At 40.1% G+C, this 19431-nt stretch overlaps 1 protein-coding gene and 1 long non-coding RNA gene across 6 annotated transcripts in view; one reads left to right on the top strand and one right to left on the bottom strand.

Annotated features, from left to right (window-relative positions):
* Nucleotides 1-19431, bottom strand: part of HECW1 (HECT, C2 and WW domain containing E3 ubiquitin protein ligase 1) — a 264963-nt gene that overhangs the window by 178316 nt on the left and 67216 nt on the right. Inside the window, exon 2 of one of the 5 annotated variants that reach the window (XM_048297557.1) lies at nt 18861-18918. The exons of the other annotated variants lie outside the window; for them this stretch is intronic. Within the exon in view, the coding sequence (XP_048153514.1) occupies nt 18861-18887 (27 nt within the window). The 5' untranslated portion in view covers nt 18888-18918. The remainder of the gene's footprint in view (nt 1-18860; nt 18919-19431) is intronic. 5 annotated transcript variants of the gene reach the window in all.
* On the top strand, nt 1264-18966 carry LOC125323069. The gene is made up of 3 exons (XR_007202351.1): nt 1264-1335; nt 6199-17138; nt 17582-18966. It is a non-coding gene; the product is annotated as an uncharacterized LOC125323069 (long non-coding RNA).

The following is a 19431-nucleotide window of genomic DNA, read 5'->3' as shown; positions in this document are numbered from 1 at the left end:
CAACTGAGCTTGGCAGTGTGAGGAAGTTTATAGGAGCTGGCTTCCTCCATGGCACACACCCAGACACAAACATCGTGACTATCGAACTGCCAGAGAGCCACCCTCTTTTAATGTCATGAGATAGTCTGCTCACTTTTGAGACCTGGAGTTAAGTGTTAGCCCCAGTATTTCCTGTTACATTTGCAGGGGAACCCTTAAGGTGCAGTCACCCTAGAGACCATATTCCATCTGGAGGGACTGGTTAGCAGGGAGTAAGAGCTGTTCCTCCCTGCTGGGTATCTGAAGAGTGAATGCCATGAAAACGGAGTTAACCCTGCTACAAAAATAGAGATGTCTTCACAGAAGTATAAATACAAACTAAGTGTTGCAATGCCCCTCTGATAGTTTCCAATGCTATAGTACGGATCTGTTTTTTGCAGCAGATTGTGAGATACTAAGCACTCCCTGCTCAGGTAGGAATTTATGAATGTGCCAGACAATTAATGGCAATTGAGAAGGTTACTGCAGAGTAGTCATCATCCTAACAGTTGAAAAATATTTTAATTTCAACCTACCCTTCCTCAAGGCAAGCTGAGTGACTTGTACAAAATGTGTCCTGGTGCACAAGTTAAGAGCTTTTGTCAGATGGAGAATGCTTAAGTTATGACTGGCTTAAATTCTGATGTGAAGACATTGTCTGATACTGATCATAATACTGGTTATTCCTGACTTCTGTATTGCTGGTTTTGCCATTTTCCTTCCCAGCTTTCCCTCTTCTCTCCATGCAGCTCTGCTATTTCAATCACTCAACTTTTCACTATTCATTAGCCTTCCATTATCCGTCTGTTGCCAACCATGCTGTCAAGTCTGTTAGATACAAAACCAGACAGCTTTCCAGTATGCTATGAAATGCTTTTCACATGATCAGAAGTCAAATGGTCCTTTTGAACTCAAACAAATTAAGCGACAGAAAAGCATAGCTCCTTTGTCCAGCCAAGCAGTTATTTAACACTGTCGTTATTAAGGCTATGGTAGCACAGAAGAACAGTAAGTCCTGAAAAAAACCCCAGTATTTTCTTTATTAATACTATTTTGGGAGGAATAATTAAGTGACCTATTATTGTATCTTAGGATTCTGTTGCACAAAAACTGTACAGAGAGCAAAAAAATTCAGCTGGCATTTTTGCACCCCTAGAATATGCTGTCACTTTGCAAACACTGCCCGACAATGCTTACAATCCGCTGACCCAAATCCTCACTTACTGCATTAAACAGGGTTTATAAGCAAAAATAGCCCTAGCGGGAATGCCACACCTTATAGTATGTGCTGCAAGACTGAAGCTAACAATGCAAAAGGTATTTTTTTGTCTACTACAGGAAGGGGGAAGGCGGAAGGGGGAAATGGGAAGGGGGGAGGGGGAAGGGAAGGGAAGGGAAGGGAAGGGAAGGGAAGGGAAGGGAAGGGAAGGGAAGGGAAGGGAAGGGAAGGGAAGGGAAGGGAAGGGAAGGGAAGGGAAGGGAAGGGAAGGGAAGGGAAGGGAAGGGAAGGGAAGGGAAGGGAAGGACATGGTGCATCTCATCATGTCTTTTATTTTGCTACTTCTTTTCTTACATTTATTCACTGTTTGGAAAGAGAGTTCACATCACAGTATAAAGACCAAAATACCATGTAAACAGAAAATGCATCTTTTTTTATCAAGAAACATGCTGTGAACATTTTCTAATCTGGAATGCACAAGCGGGCACACAAACTATCACACTCTAGTCAGTAATTTTAAATTGTTGGTAGTTTCTGTCACTTAGCAAAGAAGGCATTTGCTGTCATGACAGTATCTGACATAACTAGAATTGGTTTTATAATTGTGAGATATCAATGTAATGAACTTGAAGTTCACTCTTCTGGATTAGTCTGTATCATTAACATGGGTTCCTTTGCTCACAGCGCTACCCAAAAGCTACTTCAGTTCAAAGGCAGACGTTTTATTTCTGGTGACAAATTACTCTAGGGAATAGTGGTTCTGCAGATACTTTCATTTTTGAATGTTAATAGATGTAGAGTATTAATTAACTGCATACCTTAAAATTAAATTAGACTAATACATTTATTTTTTCAGCTTCAGCATGACTTCAAGCAGTTTTAATGAAAATGGTATATCTGTCACTATGTTTTAATTCTGTAAGTTCCTGTTTTCCTGTATGTTGAGGGAACAAATGGCATAATTTTTAAGCAACCCAGAAGGCCAAATTCTCCACAAATCCAAGTCCCTTGTATTTCCAGAAAATCCCCAAACTGAAAAAAACCCCAAATGAAAGAAACAATAGTCATACATAATTATCTGAATTAAATAAAGGCATCAAAATACAAGCATGGCTGTATGAGTAAGTAGAAAAGAGGTTAGGTAAAATAGTTATTCCACATTTTATTACCAGATTGTCATGTTTTCCATGTAACTATCTAAAGCCCCCAAGCTCTGGTGATAGAGTCCCAGCCAGGGTGAGACAGCTTAAAAAACTGCAAAGACATTCTCTTGATGTCTTGTGAAAGCAATCTGGTCCATCATGGATACATAATATATTAAAAAAATTGTATCTATTTTAGCGGTGTAAGATTAATATTTACTCAATCCTCTTGCAGAGGTGTGTACACTACACACACTACACTAAACACTCATTTCTAATATAGAGTGTAAATTATAAAGCAAGAGCAAAGAAAGGCCAAATGTTGGTTGTCAACAAACAACTCTTCATTCCTGCCTCAAAACAGTCATTCTACAGCTGCTTCTACAGTCAGTCCTTCCAGGGGAGTTTCCACGCAGGGACTCTCTAGACAAAATGACCTCCAGGCTTCACTTTCCCACTCACTCCCCTTACTGCTGATTTTCAAAGAGCTCTGGAAAGCTTTGTCTCTAAAGATCTACCAGCTACATGAAAGTCCTGCCTAAAATCAGATATTTGGAGGATTATCTGTGAGCAACACTTTGCCTCTTATTCATCTCACTTAGTCCATCTAATGCAAACACCAGAAAAATTAATGGAAGTTTTTTTTTTTCCTCCTATATAAATCCAACTGGAATCACTAACAGGGGAAGTAGGAAGGAGCAGCCCAAAGGAAATGACAGATGAGTTCTGATTGCAAAGAAAACTGACTTCAAAAATATACACATAGAAAACCCGTAAACAGTAAATACCAAGAAAAAAAATTTCACAGTTTCTTCCCACATTCTCTCCATTTCTCACTCACACCTCTCTCCCTTCCCGATTGCTGTTTGGCACTCAGAAAGCAGAGAGCTGTTGCCTCCAGTGCCTTTTTCCTCACCACCTGAAAAAAATGTACCATCAATGGTACTTGTCTCTGTCTTTGAGACAAGAAGAATCCTCTGCTTGAGAGGCTTCACACTATTACTGCTAGCTGAATTTCACCACAGGATTTAGAGCTGCCATGGAAGCTTCCCCTGAAAGTCTGTAGGGTTTAATATTAGGGATTTTTTCTTTTTTTTTTTCTTTTTTTTTTTCTTTTATTTGGGATTATTTTAAATCATGCTAACAAAGTCCATGATGCTTTAGCAAAAAGAGGTAGATCTCAGCTAAACATCTGCACGGATCCAGCTCTGCTCTCTATTCAGACAATTAAGAGTTGTCTTCCAGAAACTTGGACTGATACCATTTACCTCCAATTGCTGGAAGATGGATTTGTGCAGGTCCGGATGGTGGTACAATGGACTTTTATTGCTCATATCAAAGACAGAATATGACTGAAACACAACCCATCACTGGAGCCCTGGCAGATGAATAAATTGAAGAGAACAAGGTGACAATATTAGTCACCATGACAGCAGGCTCAGAGTAGTCACTCAGATGTCTGCAAGCATCATTGGCAACCCAAATTTCAAGGGCAAGTACTGAGAAAGACAATGAGATAGCTTTCTGTGATGGGAAGCTTGGGACACAGCACATTTATCCATATGAAAATTTAATATGCCAGCAGTCAAGTCTGATATCATAGGGAAATCAGGTGTGGAGTCAGTCTCTTGGTTGCTCCACCAGAAATTAAGGCCCTCCTGATAAGCTTTTAGCTGTCATTTGCAAGGCTTATGTGTTTTTTAAAGACAAGAAGGAGCTAAGACAGATTTAAAAGTAAAAACTTAGGGCAGTCTGGAGCAAGTGATAAATTATCTCAGCAGAACTCTTTGGACCAGCTTTCAAAAAGGTAAGATCATGTGTGTCAACAAGGATACTGTACTAACAGAACAGTAAGTAAGCTGGTAACAGCCCATATGAAAGATTTGGTTGGCTGGATGAGAGACAACCTAAAAAGATTTTAAAAACTTACTCATAACCCAGGTATGCATACCCAGGGCAAAAACCTGAGGCTGGGCCAGAAAGACAAGTAGGAAAACAACAGTGCCTACAGTCATCAAAAGATGATGTGATGGGAATCTGCAAGCCAGAGCTTTGAGGCAGATCCCTAACTTGAAGGTGAGGCTGCTGAAAGGGCTTCCAGCATGTAAAACTGTTTTATTAGAGCTTAAATTTTAATTGGGTAAATTCTGAAGGACAGGAAACACACCTCTGTTGCGCGGAAGAGTAAAAGAACTGGGTGAAAGCAGAAATATATGATAATGAATCTTGCTGCTGCTCCTTACAGGGCAGGACTTTCTCCTCCAGCCTTGCTCTCAACTCAGCAAAGTGAAATCTCTCCTCAGAGCAAACTCTCTCACTTTCCATAGCCCTGAATACTTATTTCAGGATCTGCTTCTTGCTCTTCCCAGGAACCTTCTCATCTTCACCTCTACCACAGGCCTGCTGTGGAGGCATCTTTTCCCCATCTGCTCTCCCCACCCATAGCCCAGAGGGCCCCTTAGCTGCCACCACTCAGATGCTTTCAGGGAAGCTACATTATCTATACTCTGTCAAACTCTGAGGCAGGAAAAGGTAAATAAATGAAATACTCCAATTTCTGCCTGGGGACAGTCCTTAACACAGCACATGGTACCTGCACAGCAAATTTTAACCAAGAGAACATTTGCATTTTCCATCACTGCAGGCGCAGTACAATTGACTACACAAAATGCAAGGCAATGCAGAGGTAAGAAGGAACACAGTTCCAAAGTAAGCTGTAAGCAAGGCTACAGCTTCAGCTATCATAACCACCTCCCATCAACCTACTGCCACCTATCTCAGCTATTTATCATCCTGTGAGAAAAAAATCCCTTTGGATATTTGAATTTTGGAAGAATTGTTAATATAATGCTTGGGAGAAAATGAATTTTTAAAGCATAGCTTATACTACAAATCCAGTAAACAAGGACTTAGAGTGAAAAATGCTATGCAAAGTCCTCTCCATACCATCCAGTATCTGACTTGCTGTAAACATAAGACCCAACATGAAAGTCATGAAGCTAGGGATTGGAGAATACCATGAATCCAAAGGATTTGGAGAGCACAGAGAACTTCATAGCATTGGTCCATTTATTTTAGAGGCACAGGAATGGCTTCTTAGTGCTCCAAATGAATCTCTTAATAGCCCAAAGGAGTGGCAGGCTTACACGGTCTACTGACACCCTCTTCCCTGCAAGATATTACAGAGCACTTAGGTGAAACTGCTGCTCTTGGGAAGGCTGAAAAGATTTCAGAGGAGTGCTTGCCATAGAAACACTAGAGACCTTTAAGAGCATTTGTCTCAATATTGCACATCGATGGCACAATACACATATATATTTATGCCTATAATGACCACTAATCGGAAATCAAAGCCATTATACATCAGCAGCGGGGCAAGTGGATGTTATTAGGCAGTTCATTTTTCCATTTTGTGACCTTTGTGCATTTCCAGTCCAGCTGTACTGCTATGTTAATGTATCCTCTTACATTTAACTTTGCTTCAGTGATGTGCAAATCAGTGCAAAAAAGAATCAGAATGAAAGAGCTGGCCTCAAGGTCAACCTGGCAAGGTTTGGTGCAGGTGGGTGGGATTGACTCCTGATGCAGGCCCTATTAGTCGTAAGGCAGAAAAAGCGGCAGCACAGTAATGAGGGTACTCTTACCATCTACAGAGCAAAAGCACAATAAAGAGCAGTCCATATTTTCTGAGAGCACTTAAACAATCTCCAGGGGACAAGAAGATAGAAGCTGGAATATGGGGCAATGATTGGAGGGAAATTCTTGGGGTTCAGAAAAAGGAAGAAAATTAATAATGCTTTTTTCTTCTCTTTCTGAAAGTACTACAAAAGATTTAATGCCTGATGAACCCAAGAGAGTGTGCTAAAAGACACACACATCACATTAGGATTTGTACTCCTGTAAGTATATAAACCAAACAATTTTCTGAAAAACAACAACAACAAAAAAGACATTTTACCAGTTTTACATGAGCTCACTCCAAATTTCTCCACTTTAACTAAGAGCAATTAACAATCTTACGTTCAAGACATTTGCACTGAATCAGTGATAATCCACTCACAGTTCACTACATTAAGTACTAGGAAGTTTCTGCAATGGAATGCAACTAAGTACAAAATTAATTTCTTATTTTCTGCTAAATCAGAAGCAGCAAAACCAGTCTCGTCTCAGCAGTTTGGCACAGCAGGGGATGAGAAACAGCCATCAGACCTACCTGTTACAGAAAACAGATCTAAAAACACTGCCAACATTTTTAAAGGACATATTCAGGCACACAAGAACAGGTAAATATGCAATATGGCTTGAATATAAAATCTCAAAAAGATAATTGTAAGGAAATTAGAAAAGGGTCAACATGATAATATCTTTAATCAAGATAACATTACACAGCTTCACTCTGTTCTTTCCACACTACAAAATGAAATAAATAAGCTTAGGATCTATTCATATGCTACTATCAAATACTCTGAAGTCCACAATGCTCACCTTTGTTCATGCTTTATGATGCACATAATAGGAAATTTGTATTGTTTACTTGGTTGGTTTTAAACACCAGAAGCAGGCAAAGTCTGCAGCAGTACCAGACAAAGGAAGGACAGTGACTACCTCTCAACAGGCGCAAGATGAAGCATTCGTACATAGCACAACATACGCCTCTTACCGAGCATCCTCATGTCCACAAAGGCCAGTGTGGACTACACCAGATTCACAGATACACAAGTCCTAGTGACTGTGGTGCCAAAGACTAAAAACCTCAATTCTTCATTATTTCAAGCCCAAGGACAATATTTATGGACAACAATCATGGCAGGAAGAAACCCAAACATTCTGTACCAGGCACGAGTATTGGTTTCGTCCACCTTTTAAAGTAAAGAAGCACCACTTTAAGAAGAGGATTGTCTCAAAAAACCTGTGTGCCCCACACTGGTCTCTTTAGAAATCATCACTGCATTTATGAGGTCCACTGCAAAGCTGGACTCTGCTGGCCTCCCAGGAACAGTACTTAATCCAAGGGGCTTTCAGAAAGGAGATTAAGAACAGGGATGCTCTTCTCTGTTACAGGCTAAAAACATTGCTGCTCTTCTGTGAGGTGATCCACTGATACTCCTACTGAGAAGCCCCAGCCATGCTGGATGTCCTGTTTCAGGTTCTGCACAGCACATAGTAACAGTCCTCTCTTACCTGATGGATTTTTATAACCAGTGGCTTCGGTTCTTCAAGTACTTTGTATGAAAAAGATCAATGTCTACAGAGGTCTAAATTCATTCAGCTGAAGTTCTGAGTACTTGAGCCACCCAATTTAGGAATGCAAGACTCCCTGAATATTCAGAGGGAAGGGACAGGCTCCTCATGAAAACAACTGAGACCCAGGTTAGGCTTTCCCAGACAGAATTCAGCTCCACCTCTCTTTCTCCCTTTTTAAGGAGTCAGTGACTGTAGGGATCTTAGGTCAGGCATGTTAGGTTAGGTAGGAAGGAGTCAGACCTCTCAAGCTGTAAAATTTTGTATTATATAAAGGTAAGCGGGCAAAGCACTCCTGAGGATGGCAGAAAATGTGTATTCTAAGTACATTAATGGATGTAAAACAGAATCATAAGGGAAATTAAAAAAAACATACTATACTACCTGATTATCTAAGAATAGTCTGATTTTCTAGACAACTGTAAAGTTGCAAACTAGAGGGTACATCCGGAGAATGTCAGAGCACCGAAAATAAAATACTTAGTATAGTGTATGTACTCTATGTACAGCTCTTGTAAGAAATGTAATACCAGTAAATATAGCAGAGGTTTACAGGAAAAGCTGTGAAGACATTCTGCACAAATTAAGAGATTAACAATGAAACAATATAGAGTAAATATGAGTTGCAGAAAGATATCCAGTAATGTACACTGTTTCCCAGAACTGTCAGGTATAGTAATTTCTCAGTCACTGCTCAGAAGCAGTCTGACATTTCCCATATCTCTTCCCCAAAGTTCAGTGACTGGAGGAGTCTTTTTTTGCAGAAAGCACTCTTAATTTCTTATGCTACGTAAGAGTTATAAAAATCCTACCATAGTCTACCATGAACAATGCATTATACCTTCCACTAAGACAACTGTTTTGCTAGAAAACAAGCCTTGTGTGATGTCTGTAGTGTATATTGCTACCAGACAGAAGAAGAAAAGACTTGTCTAACGTATTACACAAGTGTCAGGCATAGCTTATTATGTATAAAACATGCACACACACAAAAAAAGGCAACAGAAAGTAACAGAGCACAGGTATCAAAAGAGAGGTTTTTAACCTCCCTTCAGACACAAGTATAAATCTTTGCAAACAAAAGGTTCATGTGCGTATGTATCAAAGGATTTATCCTGCAGATCTATGCATGTAGCATTCCTACCGCCCACACTTCCCTTTTTGCCTAGACACTGATGTGCAGCACAAGTGGATCCATACCCACACCACAAGACATTCATCACCACGACCTGCAAAGTTTCTGTTGACTCTGTGAGTACCGTCCCCTGAAAGAGCTGTGTGCACTTTCCCTCCTACCTCCCTCTATTCCAAGCTGTTGGCAATGACCCTGTTCTTCTGTGCCATGTCCCTCACATCACAGCCCATGCCATAGGCATATTTCAGGTAACCCTCTTCTCCTCCCCATTCCATTTTATTCTCAAGGCCTATCTTCTCTTTCTGACTTGTCAATATGATCCTCCCCAACACTTGTAGGTAGGAAGAGACAAGGCACACAGCATCACTTAACATTATGTACCAGCTATAAGAAAGGCACTGGATTAATTTGTGGAGACAATAAACACAAAACCCAGGAGGGCTGGAAGGAGGCTCTTTTCACTCATGGTTCTTTCCAGCTGCTCATGGTGGCTGACCCCCACTCCATGGCAAAGAGAATATTAAAAATGTCCTACTTCATTCACTGCTGCTAGACTCTGTCATGCTTCTTACCTCCATCTGTATTTCTTTAAGAGTGTAAGTGTTTTGAAGTGTCAGTCTCTTAGCCTCCTCAGGCAGTGAGGCAGGTAGGTACCGTTAGCAGTCTGTCGAGTATTAATGCCTGTATCAACCACTCCTTTGATCTACGAACAACAACAAACCATTACAATAAACCAGTCTTTCAACCCGACGCCAGCTTCAGAGTATGCCCTCAGTTCCATCGTCTCCCTTTCAGTGAGGCCTAGAATATTTCCTGACATTTTAAAATTAATTGGCTACAGAGCTCCTGTTATTACCATATCACCTCCAGACAAATACAGAAATGCCATCCAGTTGAGTGTGCTTGATCCCGCTTATGATAAAATTAAAGGCAAAACTCCCCTTGATTTCAGTGTGGAACAAAGTGACTTTGTAAAGCAAAGAAAATCCCATATAGCTGTCAACAGCTGCAGCTAACAAGGAATAATCCAGACCTAGAAAATAAAGAGTTCATATCTTAACTAAAACACTTTGAACATTTTTATCCATGGACAACCTATTCTGTTGGAAAAGACATCAGACAAACATGTAGAGCAGCAAGCTGCATTTTGGAATACAGATCACAGCAACTACTCTTAGAATGAGATCTCAAAACCTTAAAACAAACATGTAATTTGATGGGTTAGGATTAATTTAAGATACAATTAGTTTAGGCCATGATATCTGAATGTTCTTTTTCCTATGCAATTACAATAATAGGAACCAACTAATTTTTAATTTTTTCTAAGAAAACTGGAACATGAGACACTGAAGCATAGCCATCATTACTGCACATTTTCTGTCTGATGTCACAGGATGTTAGTGAAAATGACAGAATGAAAACTTCTTGCAAGTACTAAGAGTTTCAATTCCACATTTAAGTATGCTTATTCTCAACAGATTGTCTCCTCATACATGTACACTTTTGGGGAGACTGACAACAAAATATCTGAAGTTTGTTGTTTTTAAAGAAAAATCTATTATGACCAACATTTTGAGGATCAAGAGTCCCTAATTTGCACTGAAGAACAGTAAAGAAAAACTGACTTATGCTAAAGAATGGCACTGATCCAATAGTTTATTCTTGAAAATAATTCTGATACAATAAAAAACTTAATATTAGTGCTTTTGAACCCACGAGGCACAGTTTAAAGGGTGAGATGTCTCTGCTCCTGGACAGGTAAAACCAGCCTCAGACAAGTATCTTCAAACCAGACTGCCACTTACTGTTTCATCTTTATTAAAAGTTGTTTATGTTTTGATTGTATAAATCATAGTAAGCTGCTACTATAATTGTATTCATAAGAAAGCAAAGAAACTGGGGAAACTGCCTAGGGAAAAGTAGTACTTCTGGTATTACAATCTATAGTTGAGGAACAAGATCCAGATTTTACAAAAAAGAACATGTGGTGGCTTTATCTAGGGCCCAAAAAACTCCTACATGAGAGAACAGAAGCTGTGTTCAGGGACTCTGTTTTCCTCTGGATCACCATAAGACAATTCTGAGCTACAATATCTAAGGTTTCCTGGGGAAATGCTAGCCAAGGCTAGATGAAATGCAGCCTGATTGTTTTCCAGGGGGAAACTATTACAGGCATAAAGCAGATTTTCAAAGCAGAAACCACCCACAACAACTGGAGCAGTCTAGTTCAAGCAGATGAAGAAGAGCAAACTGGTCCAGGCTCCACCAAATAAATATAAATATAGAAGAGAGACAAGCCCTGTGACTACCATCTCCAAAAAACCCTGGAGTTGCACATAGAGATGGGCAAGTCCGGTGGTGCCTGTATGATTTCTGAACTCCACTCATACTGAGTTGGTTGTCAGTACGCCTCCAGCACAATAACTAAATATTACTGCGGGGTATCACACAATCATATGTAGGACCTGTATATCTGCTCACGTTACTGCACGAGGTTTTAATTTACTTTTTTCTTCTTTTACTCCAGTTCAAAAAGGTTTCTAGTTCTGTGTTTAAAAGGTCTTGTGAGAGTTTTCAAAGAAGAACATCTGCAAAAGTGATGGGAAATATTCCATTTCACTCTTTCACAGACAAAAGCATGAGAATGGTTCTGAATGAAGGTTTAAACCATAGTTTCATTTAATTTTAATGAGGACCATTAGTTAGACTTAACACTTTTTTGCTGCCATTGAATCATCACAGAAGAAAATTAATTACAGTTTTTAATACTGCACTTAAAGTAAGGCTCAAAGGAGAAATTTTTTGAACCTATTTTTCTAGTAACAAATCCTCTGTCAAGGAAGTGTCCTAAATTCATCAAGGATTAGGTTTTAGGGCATTGCAATGAAAGTCTACAGTTTAATTAATTAGTATTTGTAGACGTCTGCACAAGTAAGCAAGTTGGAAAACTGTTCAGCTCTGCAGGCCTTAAACCTGAATTCTGGAAGCAAGACCCAGACACGCACATCACCCTGCAACAAGGCTGTGGCCATGCGAGCAGCCATGGCCTGCTTGGATGTCTTGCCATGGGAATCAGTTCTGTTCTCCTAAGGACAACAAGAACTTCCTGCTGTCTGATTTTGCGCACAAATGAATGAAATATGCTTTGTTCCACATAGGCTAGTTTAAATTGATGTTATTACTCACTAGATGAAACGCTACTCAACACTAGACAGTAAAACTGGAATGTCGGTGATGTTAAAACTTGATTTTTGAACAGGCATTTCCATTAGGGGTTCCAAAGCAGTGCAGGAATTCATTTCTGTGTATACGTTGGGTTTGTGTGACCAAGTTTTGGTAGCAGGGGGCTACAGGGGCAACTTCTGTGAGCAGGTGCCAGACGCTTCCCCTATGCCCAGGAGACAGTGCCAGCTGGCTCCAAGAGGCGTCCATCTCTGGCCAAGGCCAAGCCCACCAACAATGGTGGTAGCACCTCTGGGATAACATTTTTAAGACAGGTAAAAAGTTTCAGCACAAGACAAGACAACAAGAGGGGTGAAAAAGAGTGTCAAACAACTATGCAAACACCAAGATCAGTGAAGAAGGGAAAGGAAGTGCTTCAAGCACCGGAGCAGAGATTCCCCTGATGCCCAGGATGCAGACCATGGTGAGATAGCTGTGGCCTGGAAGCTCTTGGAGGCCCACAGTGAAGCAGAGATCCACCTGCAGCCCAAGGAGGACCCCAAGCAAAAGCAGGTGGATACCTGAAGGAGGCTGTGACCCCATGGGAAGCCCACACTGGAGCAGGCTCCTGGTAGGATCTGCAGACCCATGGAGAGAAGAGCCCACCACTGGAGCAAGTTTGCTGGCAGGGCCTGTGACCCTGCAGGGAACTCATACTGGAGCAGTGGAAGGGACCCACACTGGAGCAGCCTGTTCCTGACAGACTGCACCTAGTGAAAGGGACCCATGCTGGAGAAGTTTGTGAACCGCAGACCATGGGAAGAACTCACATTGGAGAAGTTTGGAGAATTGTCTTCTATGGGAGGGACCCCACAGGAGACCCCTTGGTGGAGCAAGGTAAGGAGTCCTCCCCCTGAGGAGGAAGGAGTGGTTGTAAATACATGCGAAGAACTGGTCACGATCCCAGGGGGAGAAGGTGTTTTTTACGATTCGGTTTTATTTCTCATTACCTTACTTGACTGCTAATAATTTCATTTCTCTGAGTCAACTCTGATTTTCCCTTGACAGTAATGGGTGAGTGATCTCTCCCCATTCCCATCTCAACACAGGAGCCCTTTGTTACATTTTCTCTCCCCATGTCCAGTTGAGGAGGGGAATGATAGAGAGACTCTGGTGGGCACCTGGCGTCCAGTCAGGGTCAGGCCACCACAGCGTAAGGCCTGCAAACAGATAAAGACACTGATTTAACAAATTCATCACTTGTAACACATTAGCTTAAAAACCGCATACTAATGTTTCTGGTACTTTCTCTCTCAACATCAATGATAAATTAACTTGATTGCTGTATTTTTCTAACCTTTAACCAGAAGCTAAATGTTTGCACTAAAGACATTCAGGTCTAATTCTGAAAGCATTCCTGGAAATAAAAACAAACAGCCCTGTTAGCAGTGGAATTAACGCAGCTGTTTTCCTGCAGAGCTCTATCCTTCATCATCACCAAACCTTTATTGAAGTCCCATTTTTTTTTCTGTCCATTTCAATGCAAAAAAGCCACCTAAGGCAAAGGTAATGACAATCCCAGAGACCTTCCCAGCTGCTTAAGCAGGTGACAAGCAGCTCTACTTGTCTTTCCTCCAGTCCCAGCCTTGGGTCTCTCTCCTCTTCCCAGCCCCTGAGGCCTGTAGAAACCTAATTATCTGAAAGACTCCTTTCTGTTTCACTTGAAATTAGCCAATGGCTTCAGAAGTAATTAGGTAAGAGACTGACAGACAGAAAGGGCAACCAGAAGTCTGATCAGCCCAGGAAGATAGGCTATAAAAAAATTATACATAGCCTCTACCGACTGAATTGATTACTCACATGAGGGAATTTCCTCCTGTGTAGAGGCCTGCAGAAAGAGGTATTTCAAAGGCCGTTAGAAACACGTAACATAAATCAAATCAAAGGGACTTTAGTAGGAACAGGACCTGATCAAATATGCAACACAACAGTTCTCTCTTTCCAGCTCCCTTCTTCCTAATTAGTATTTTGTCAGAGTTCAGTGTGTTCTCATCCTGGTGGAAAATTTTAGTTACAAATTAAACAAAATATGCTTATATTTTCTATATGAATTTTCTGACAGATTTCCAGCTTATAGTAAAACTGGTGTGAATTTTTTCTCCCACGTTAAATGTGGCATCAAGTGTATAATTTTTCTTCAAGAAGCAAAGAAATTAATAGAGGTGAAAACTCAGTGTCATGAAAAATGGACTAATTTAAAATGCAAAGTACAAAAAAAAATATCATTTATAGTTTTCATTTTTAAATTCCCAATTCAATTAAAGCATATATTCACATAAAGAGTCAGAGATAATGTATTTGACAGAGCTTTCTTGGTGTATTGTAGAATAATTTTTTTCACTATGCAACTAGCTCTGTAAATGGTTTAATATTAATAAAATTAAACATTAATTGACTTTAATTAGACTTTTCTCATATAGAGGCTCAAAAAATAATGGATTTTTTCAGCCAGTTTCTCTGCTTTAAAGAGATGGGCCACATTTTGAGAACATATTTGAGTTTCCCAGTAAAATCAAAATATCTGTGCACATCAAAACCAAAGTATATCCACACATCATGCAAGGGCAAAGCTGCAAAACACTGTGGAAGCAATGTAGGTTCCCAGTATGGAAAACCTGAAAGTTATAAGCATATCTGCATTTTACTGAAAGATTATTTCAGATTTTTTGAAAGTCCATGAGTTTTTAGCTGACAACAGCCAGTACAGCAACCAGAAATTTTAAAGTGGCATCGAAACTCCAAAGGCATACGTAATTTCCAATGTCATCAATTTTACCCAGTATGGACAATGGCTTGTGCACATAGGTATGGATCAGTGCAAAGGTGAATTCAGCCTAGGCCTCATCTTGCATGTCTTGGATGGGATGGAAGATGAGGCCTAGGTTGTTTCAAGGTCTGTTAAATTCAACAGACCTTGAAACAACTTCTGTTCCATACTAAATACTTGAAATTAGATGGAAAGCACCATCTTCACAACCTCTCACTTAGGTGATACAGCGGGCAGAACAGCAATCACACTTAAGTGATATAGTGGGCAGAATGGCAATCATAATCAAAGCACTTCCTTTTAAGTGCTCCCTTCCTAATAACCTGGATGATAATATTGGTCAGTCCATGCAGTTTTGTAAAGCATGTCTTAATTTCTGGTGGTGCCCTTAAGCGCCCTTATGTTTTTCCAAATATATCGTTATTCCCTTACATGTCTGGCAGATAATAAGCAAACACAGAGAATTGTTCCTTCAATTAAACTGGTGCTGGAAGTAGGGACCCATGTAAACAGGAAGCAGGAATCGTGCCAAAAAGTAATCTGCTTCTTAATTTCTCCATTAAGATGTAACTGCCGTCCCAGCCAATATTTATGTACTCTAATTAAAAAGACATTAGGAGAGCAAGGGCTCCGGTTCACAGCTCCACCTCTCCTCCAACCACTCTCCCATATCTTGCTGCCATTGCAGGGACACCAGCATACAGCTGAGAGTCTACAGGAGGAGCCAGGGTTTCCTTCATGCTCGCAGGCTGGCTAACCACCATCCCTTTTGCACCCAAATGGATTTTGGTGGATCTGCTGGCTCTTCTGCCTATCAGGCAAACATATAAGAAGAGTTGCAGAGTTCAAAGCACATTTTTTACATATTTTGGTTATAACTAGCACCAAAAAAGGCAATGCGACTATAGAAGGCACAGCTTAAAGCAAAGGGATTGCAAAATGCTTTATTTTGGATATGGGGAAATGCTTTTGTCTGGAAAATAGCTTTCAGTATAGGTTCTACCAACATGTACTGTTTTATAAAAAATAATTCCTGTAGCTTATTTGTTGTTGTTGTTTATTTTTGCTCAAGAATTACACTGCAAAAGGATATCTGCAAAGTTTCTGTCCTGAGTCCTAAATAAACCCCAACAACTGTAACAGTAACAACAGGTAACAACTGTACAGTAACAACATTTGGCATAGGACCACCAATAGATCTTTTTTCCATAAATAATTCTTTTTATTGAAAGTATGAACTCCACATCTGATAAACTCTAATTAAAGAATACAATATTGCTGTGCGTCTCAATGTAAATACACAGCACACTTCAAAAAACACGTGCTATAGTGGTCCCTGATAGACCAAACATAATGTAAAGCTCACATAGGAGATGGTTTTTTGAAGTGGTGGATCAATATCAGCCCTCTTCCCCAGTGAAGGACTAAATCCAAAGCAAAAGGTTAATATGCTGTTCTGCGTCTCATCTAGAGAAGATGTTTTCTAAGGCAGAAATTACTTGCAGAGGAGCCACCATGTACTGGATTGCTAACGCCTTTTGTAACTGGGACCTTATTTTGATTGTGCAATAAAATTATTTTTTTGGCCATGTTTCTATATTTTACTTCCAGGTTTTATAGCCTGCATTGAGATTTGAGCACTTGACTGAGGGTAACTTTTCTGTATTTGTTATGCAGTTAAGGGACAGAAAAGGGTGCTCTGAAATACCAACAAGAGGGTGACTTCACTCTGTTGACTATATAGGGCATATGTAGGGAAACTAATTTAAGAAAGGAAATTGGATACCTAAACACTTCTAAATAGTGGTCAGGCCTCCCCAAAGATTTGGAAGGGTCCTACACTCCTTGTGCCCATCAAGTCTTCAAACTGCTTATAAATACTGGCACTTATCTCCAATGCCTAAATTGCAAGTCAAAAGCCTTATCTGGAAGGACAAGTAAATGCCCTTGCAGGTACCTACTGATCATTGCCATACACTAAATTGTGTATCTGGTTTGATTTCCCTGAAGTAATTCATGCTGAGATTAAAACGGAAACTGATTTTTTTCTAGTAAGGGCAATAAACGAGAAAACAGTGTCCACACGCTTTCCACACAGGATGAGGAGAGGGGAGGTGAGGCAAGGAACTGAAGAAAGACTTTTTTCAGTTTAGTAAATGTTTTGCTTTTTTTCCTCCATACATAGAGAAGAGTGGTAGAAACTGAACCAAAGCTGCAGTTAAGGAATTTTGTCTGTAAAAGACAAGTGATATATCTAATAGACAGCACTTCGTGACATTTGGTACATCCGAATACAGCAGTCCACACAGACTGAGGACCAAGACTCCCTTGTCTTAACCACAAGAGCACCCTAAGGAGACAAAGCATCACAGTCAGCTGAATATGCTGCAGCAAGTAAGTAATTTGTTTTCTTCCTGCTGTTGCATCAGCTACCTATTCCTGGCAGGATTCTTGGTGGGACGTATTTAACAACCTCTAGGATCTCCTGTGGTGTTGCATGTAAGGCTCCAGATTTGTTAAGACACACAGCTAGCAGTGAGAGATCCATTCATTTAAAATTTAGGAAAATCATCACCACGGATGAATTTGAAAACACTGCGAATACATCCTTCTGATGTCCAAGTAAAACACAATTTTGCTCATAAATTAAACAGGTATTGTGCACTCTGCTTTACTAAAACAAACCCTATTCTCAATCTTTTTCATACCACTTCTGCTATTAAACATGCCCTTCCTTTTAAATCTTTTCACTTGAGAAAAAACATGCAATCCTCCCATGACCTGCATCATCTTTGGTGGGATATTTCATTCAGTTTGTTGGTTTTCTTTTTTTTCAGAGTAATAAAAGAAACCGCCAAATACTTCTGATGAGGTACTTACCTGATGAAGTAGCTGCAAAAGTCAAATGATTGTCATACGAAATGTCAGCTTGTAAACAGTTTTCATGAACTAGGACATTCAGATTACTCCTCACCAAAGAGTCTTTCTGTGATTCTTCATCACATTTTGTGAGTCTATATGCATGTAGAATACCACTGAGCTTGCAGCTAGACAGAGGTGAAAGGGGGAGTGCTGTTGGACACGTCCACAAAGATTCTCAGCTGTCATCATCAAGAGACTTCATGTATTTCCTCAGCAATTACAGCACTGCTTAATTTGCACGGACGCTCAAATGCCTCCCCAGCAGAACTGCTCATGCCTGAGGCTCTCACTGGCTACTATGAAGTGCAGAACTTTAAACAGAAAGGATAGATACGTCCTCATGAAACTGGAAGAGCATAACGACCTATGACATATGTGGCTGTTCACTGAACTCTTCCTCTTCACAGATTTCAAGTTATTTGGATGATTAATAAGAAAGGAAAATGTTGAAGCAAACACTCAAACAAAAGCCCCAACCATATCAACATTGCAGTGACAGAAATAACACTAGGTAAGCTTCAATGCACATTCTGTCTCTCTTTGATAACACATAACAATTCAGAAGACTAAGCTGTGCAGGAAGATGCATACAGCAGCAGTGTGTTACGCATGCACATTATCTCACAGGTTCCTCTAGTCAGTGATTAGTGCCATAGTCATACATCCCTGCATCTCACACATTAGCGTCTACCGTGATGGCTGATTTGTGTGTTGTGATGACTAAGAATTAATTCACAGTTAGAAGTTGCAAGTTTCAGGAAATGCCTTGTGAAGGTGAGTGGTTGATGCATTCTGTGCTTTGCCTAGGCATGGATACGTGCAACTGCAGTGTTACAGTTGCCTGCTGCTCCCAGGACCTCCTTGCTAGGATCTTATAATCACAGGTCTTGATTCAGTAAGAATTCTTGGGCCAGCCACACAAAACAAACCCAACACTGACATCAGATGGATGCTTAGCAGGTTACAAAAAAAGAAAACAAAACATAAACAATGGAAGATCACTTCAAATGAAGCTTGATTGGGTGTATTCTTGAAAAGGTGCTCAAATTACCTGAACGACTTTGTTTGATCTTAAACACGGACCAGGGGCAGCTGCAACGAGCTCTGAGCTTTGGCACATTCCATTATATGAATGGTAGTGAATTTATAATGGAATGGTATGGATGGTTTTTATAATCAGAAAAACACACTGACCTTAACACTACACAGGTGGAGCAGCATAATGACCCGCCAATTGTAAGCGCATCAATTCCTGGGGAAAAGTTCAATGAGGTTAACTCAGCATGTATCCCATAACCAACAAAAGCGACATTTAAAAATATTGTTTTTTCCACCAAAGCCTGTCTGTCTTTGACAATATTTTATTAATTGATTTGTTCCACTGCTCAGTACCGAGTGTATCTTACCCATGTTAACAGTGTACTACATTATGTTCCAGTAGAGCTGGACATTGTCATGCACTTCAATGCTGAAATACATGTGTTTAAAAAACTAAGAATGATGTTAAGTACAATAAACTTTTCAGACAGTGTAAGATTAAGCATAATATCCATTTAACTTAGGAAGAAACTGAAATAAAGCAAAAGATGCCTACAACGGATGTTCAGTTTCATTGCAAAATCCTCATGTTGAATGAGCTTAGATGGGTGCCAACTGACCAGCATTTCCTCTTCCCATCAATTTATTGACAAACATGGATACTGCACGGACCAGCCACAAAGGAAGTAAATTTCAGTGTACCATACTGGAGCTGACCAGATATCCA

This window comes from Corvus hawaiiensis, chromosome 1, assembly GCF_020740725.1.
Source record: "Corvus hawaiiensis isolate bCorHaw1 chromosome 1, bCorHaw1.pri.cur, whole genome shotgun sequence".
Lineage (NCBI taxonomy): Eukaryota > Metazoa > Chordata > Aves > Passeriformes > Corvidae > Corvus > Corvus hawaiiensis.
The sequence above is the reverse complement of the archived record's forward strand: the minus strand, read 5'-3'. Positions and strand labels throughout refer to the sequence as shown.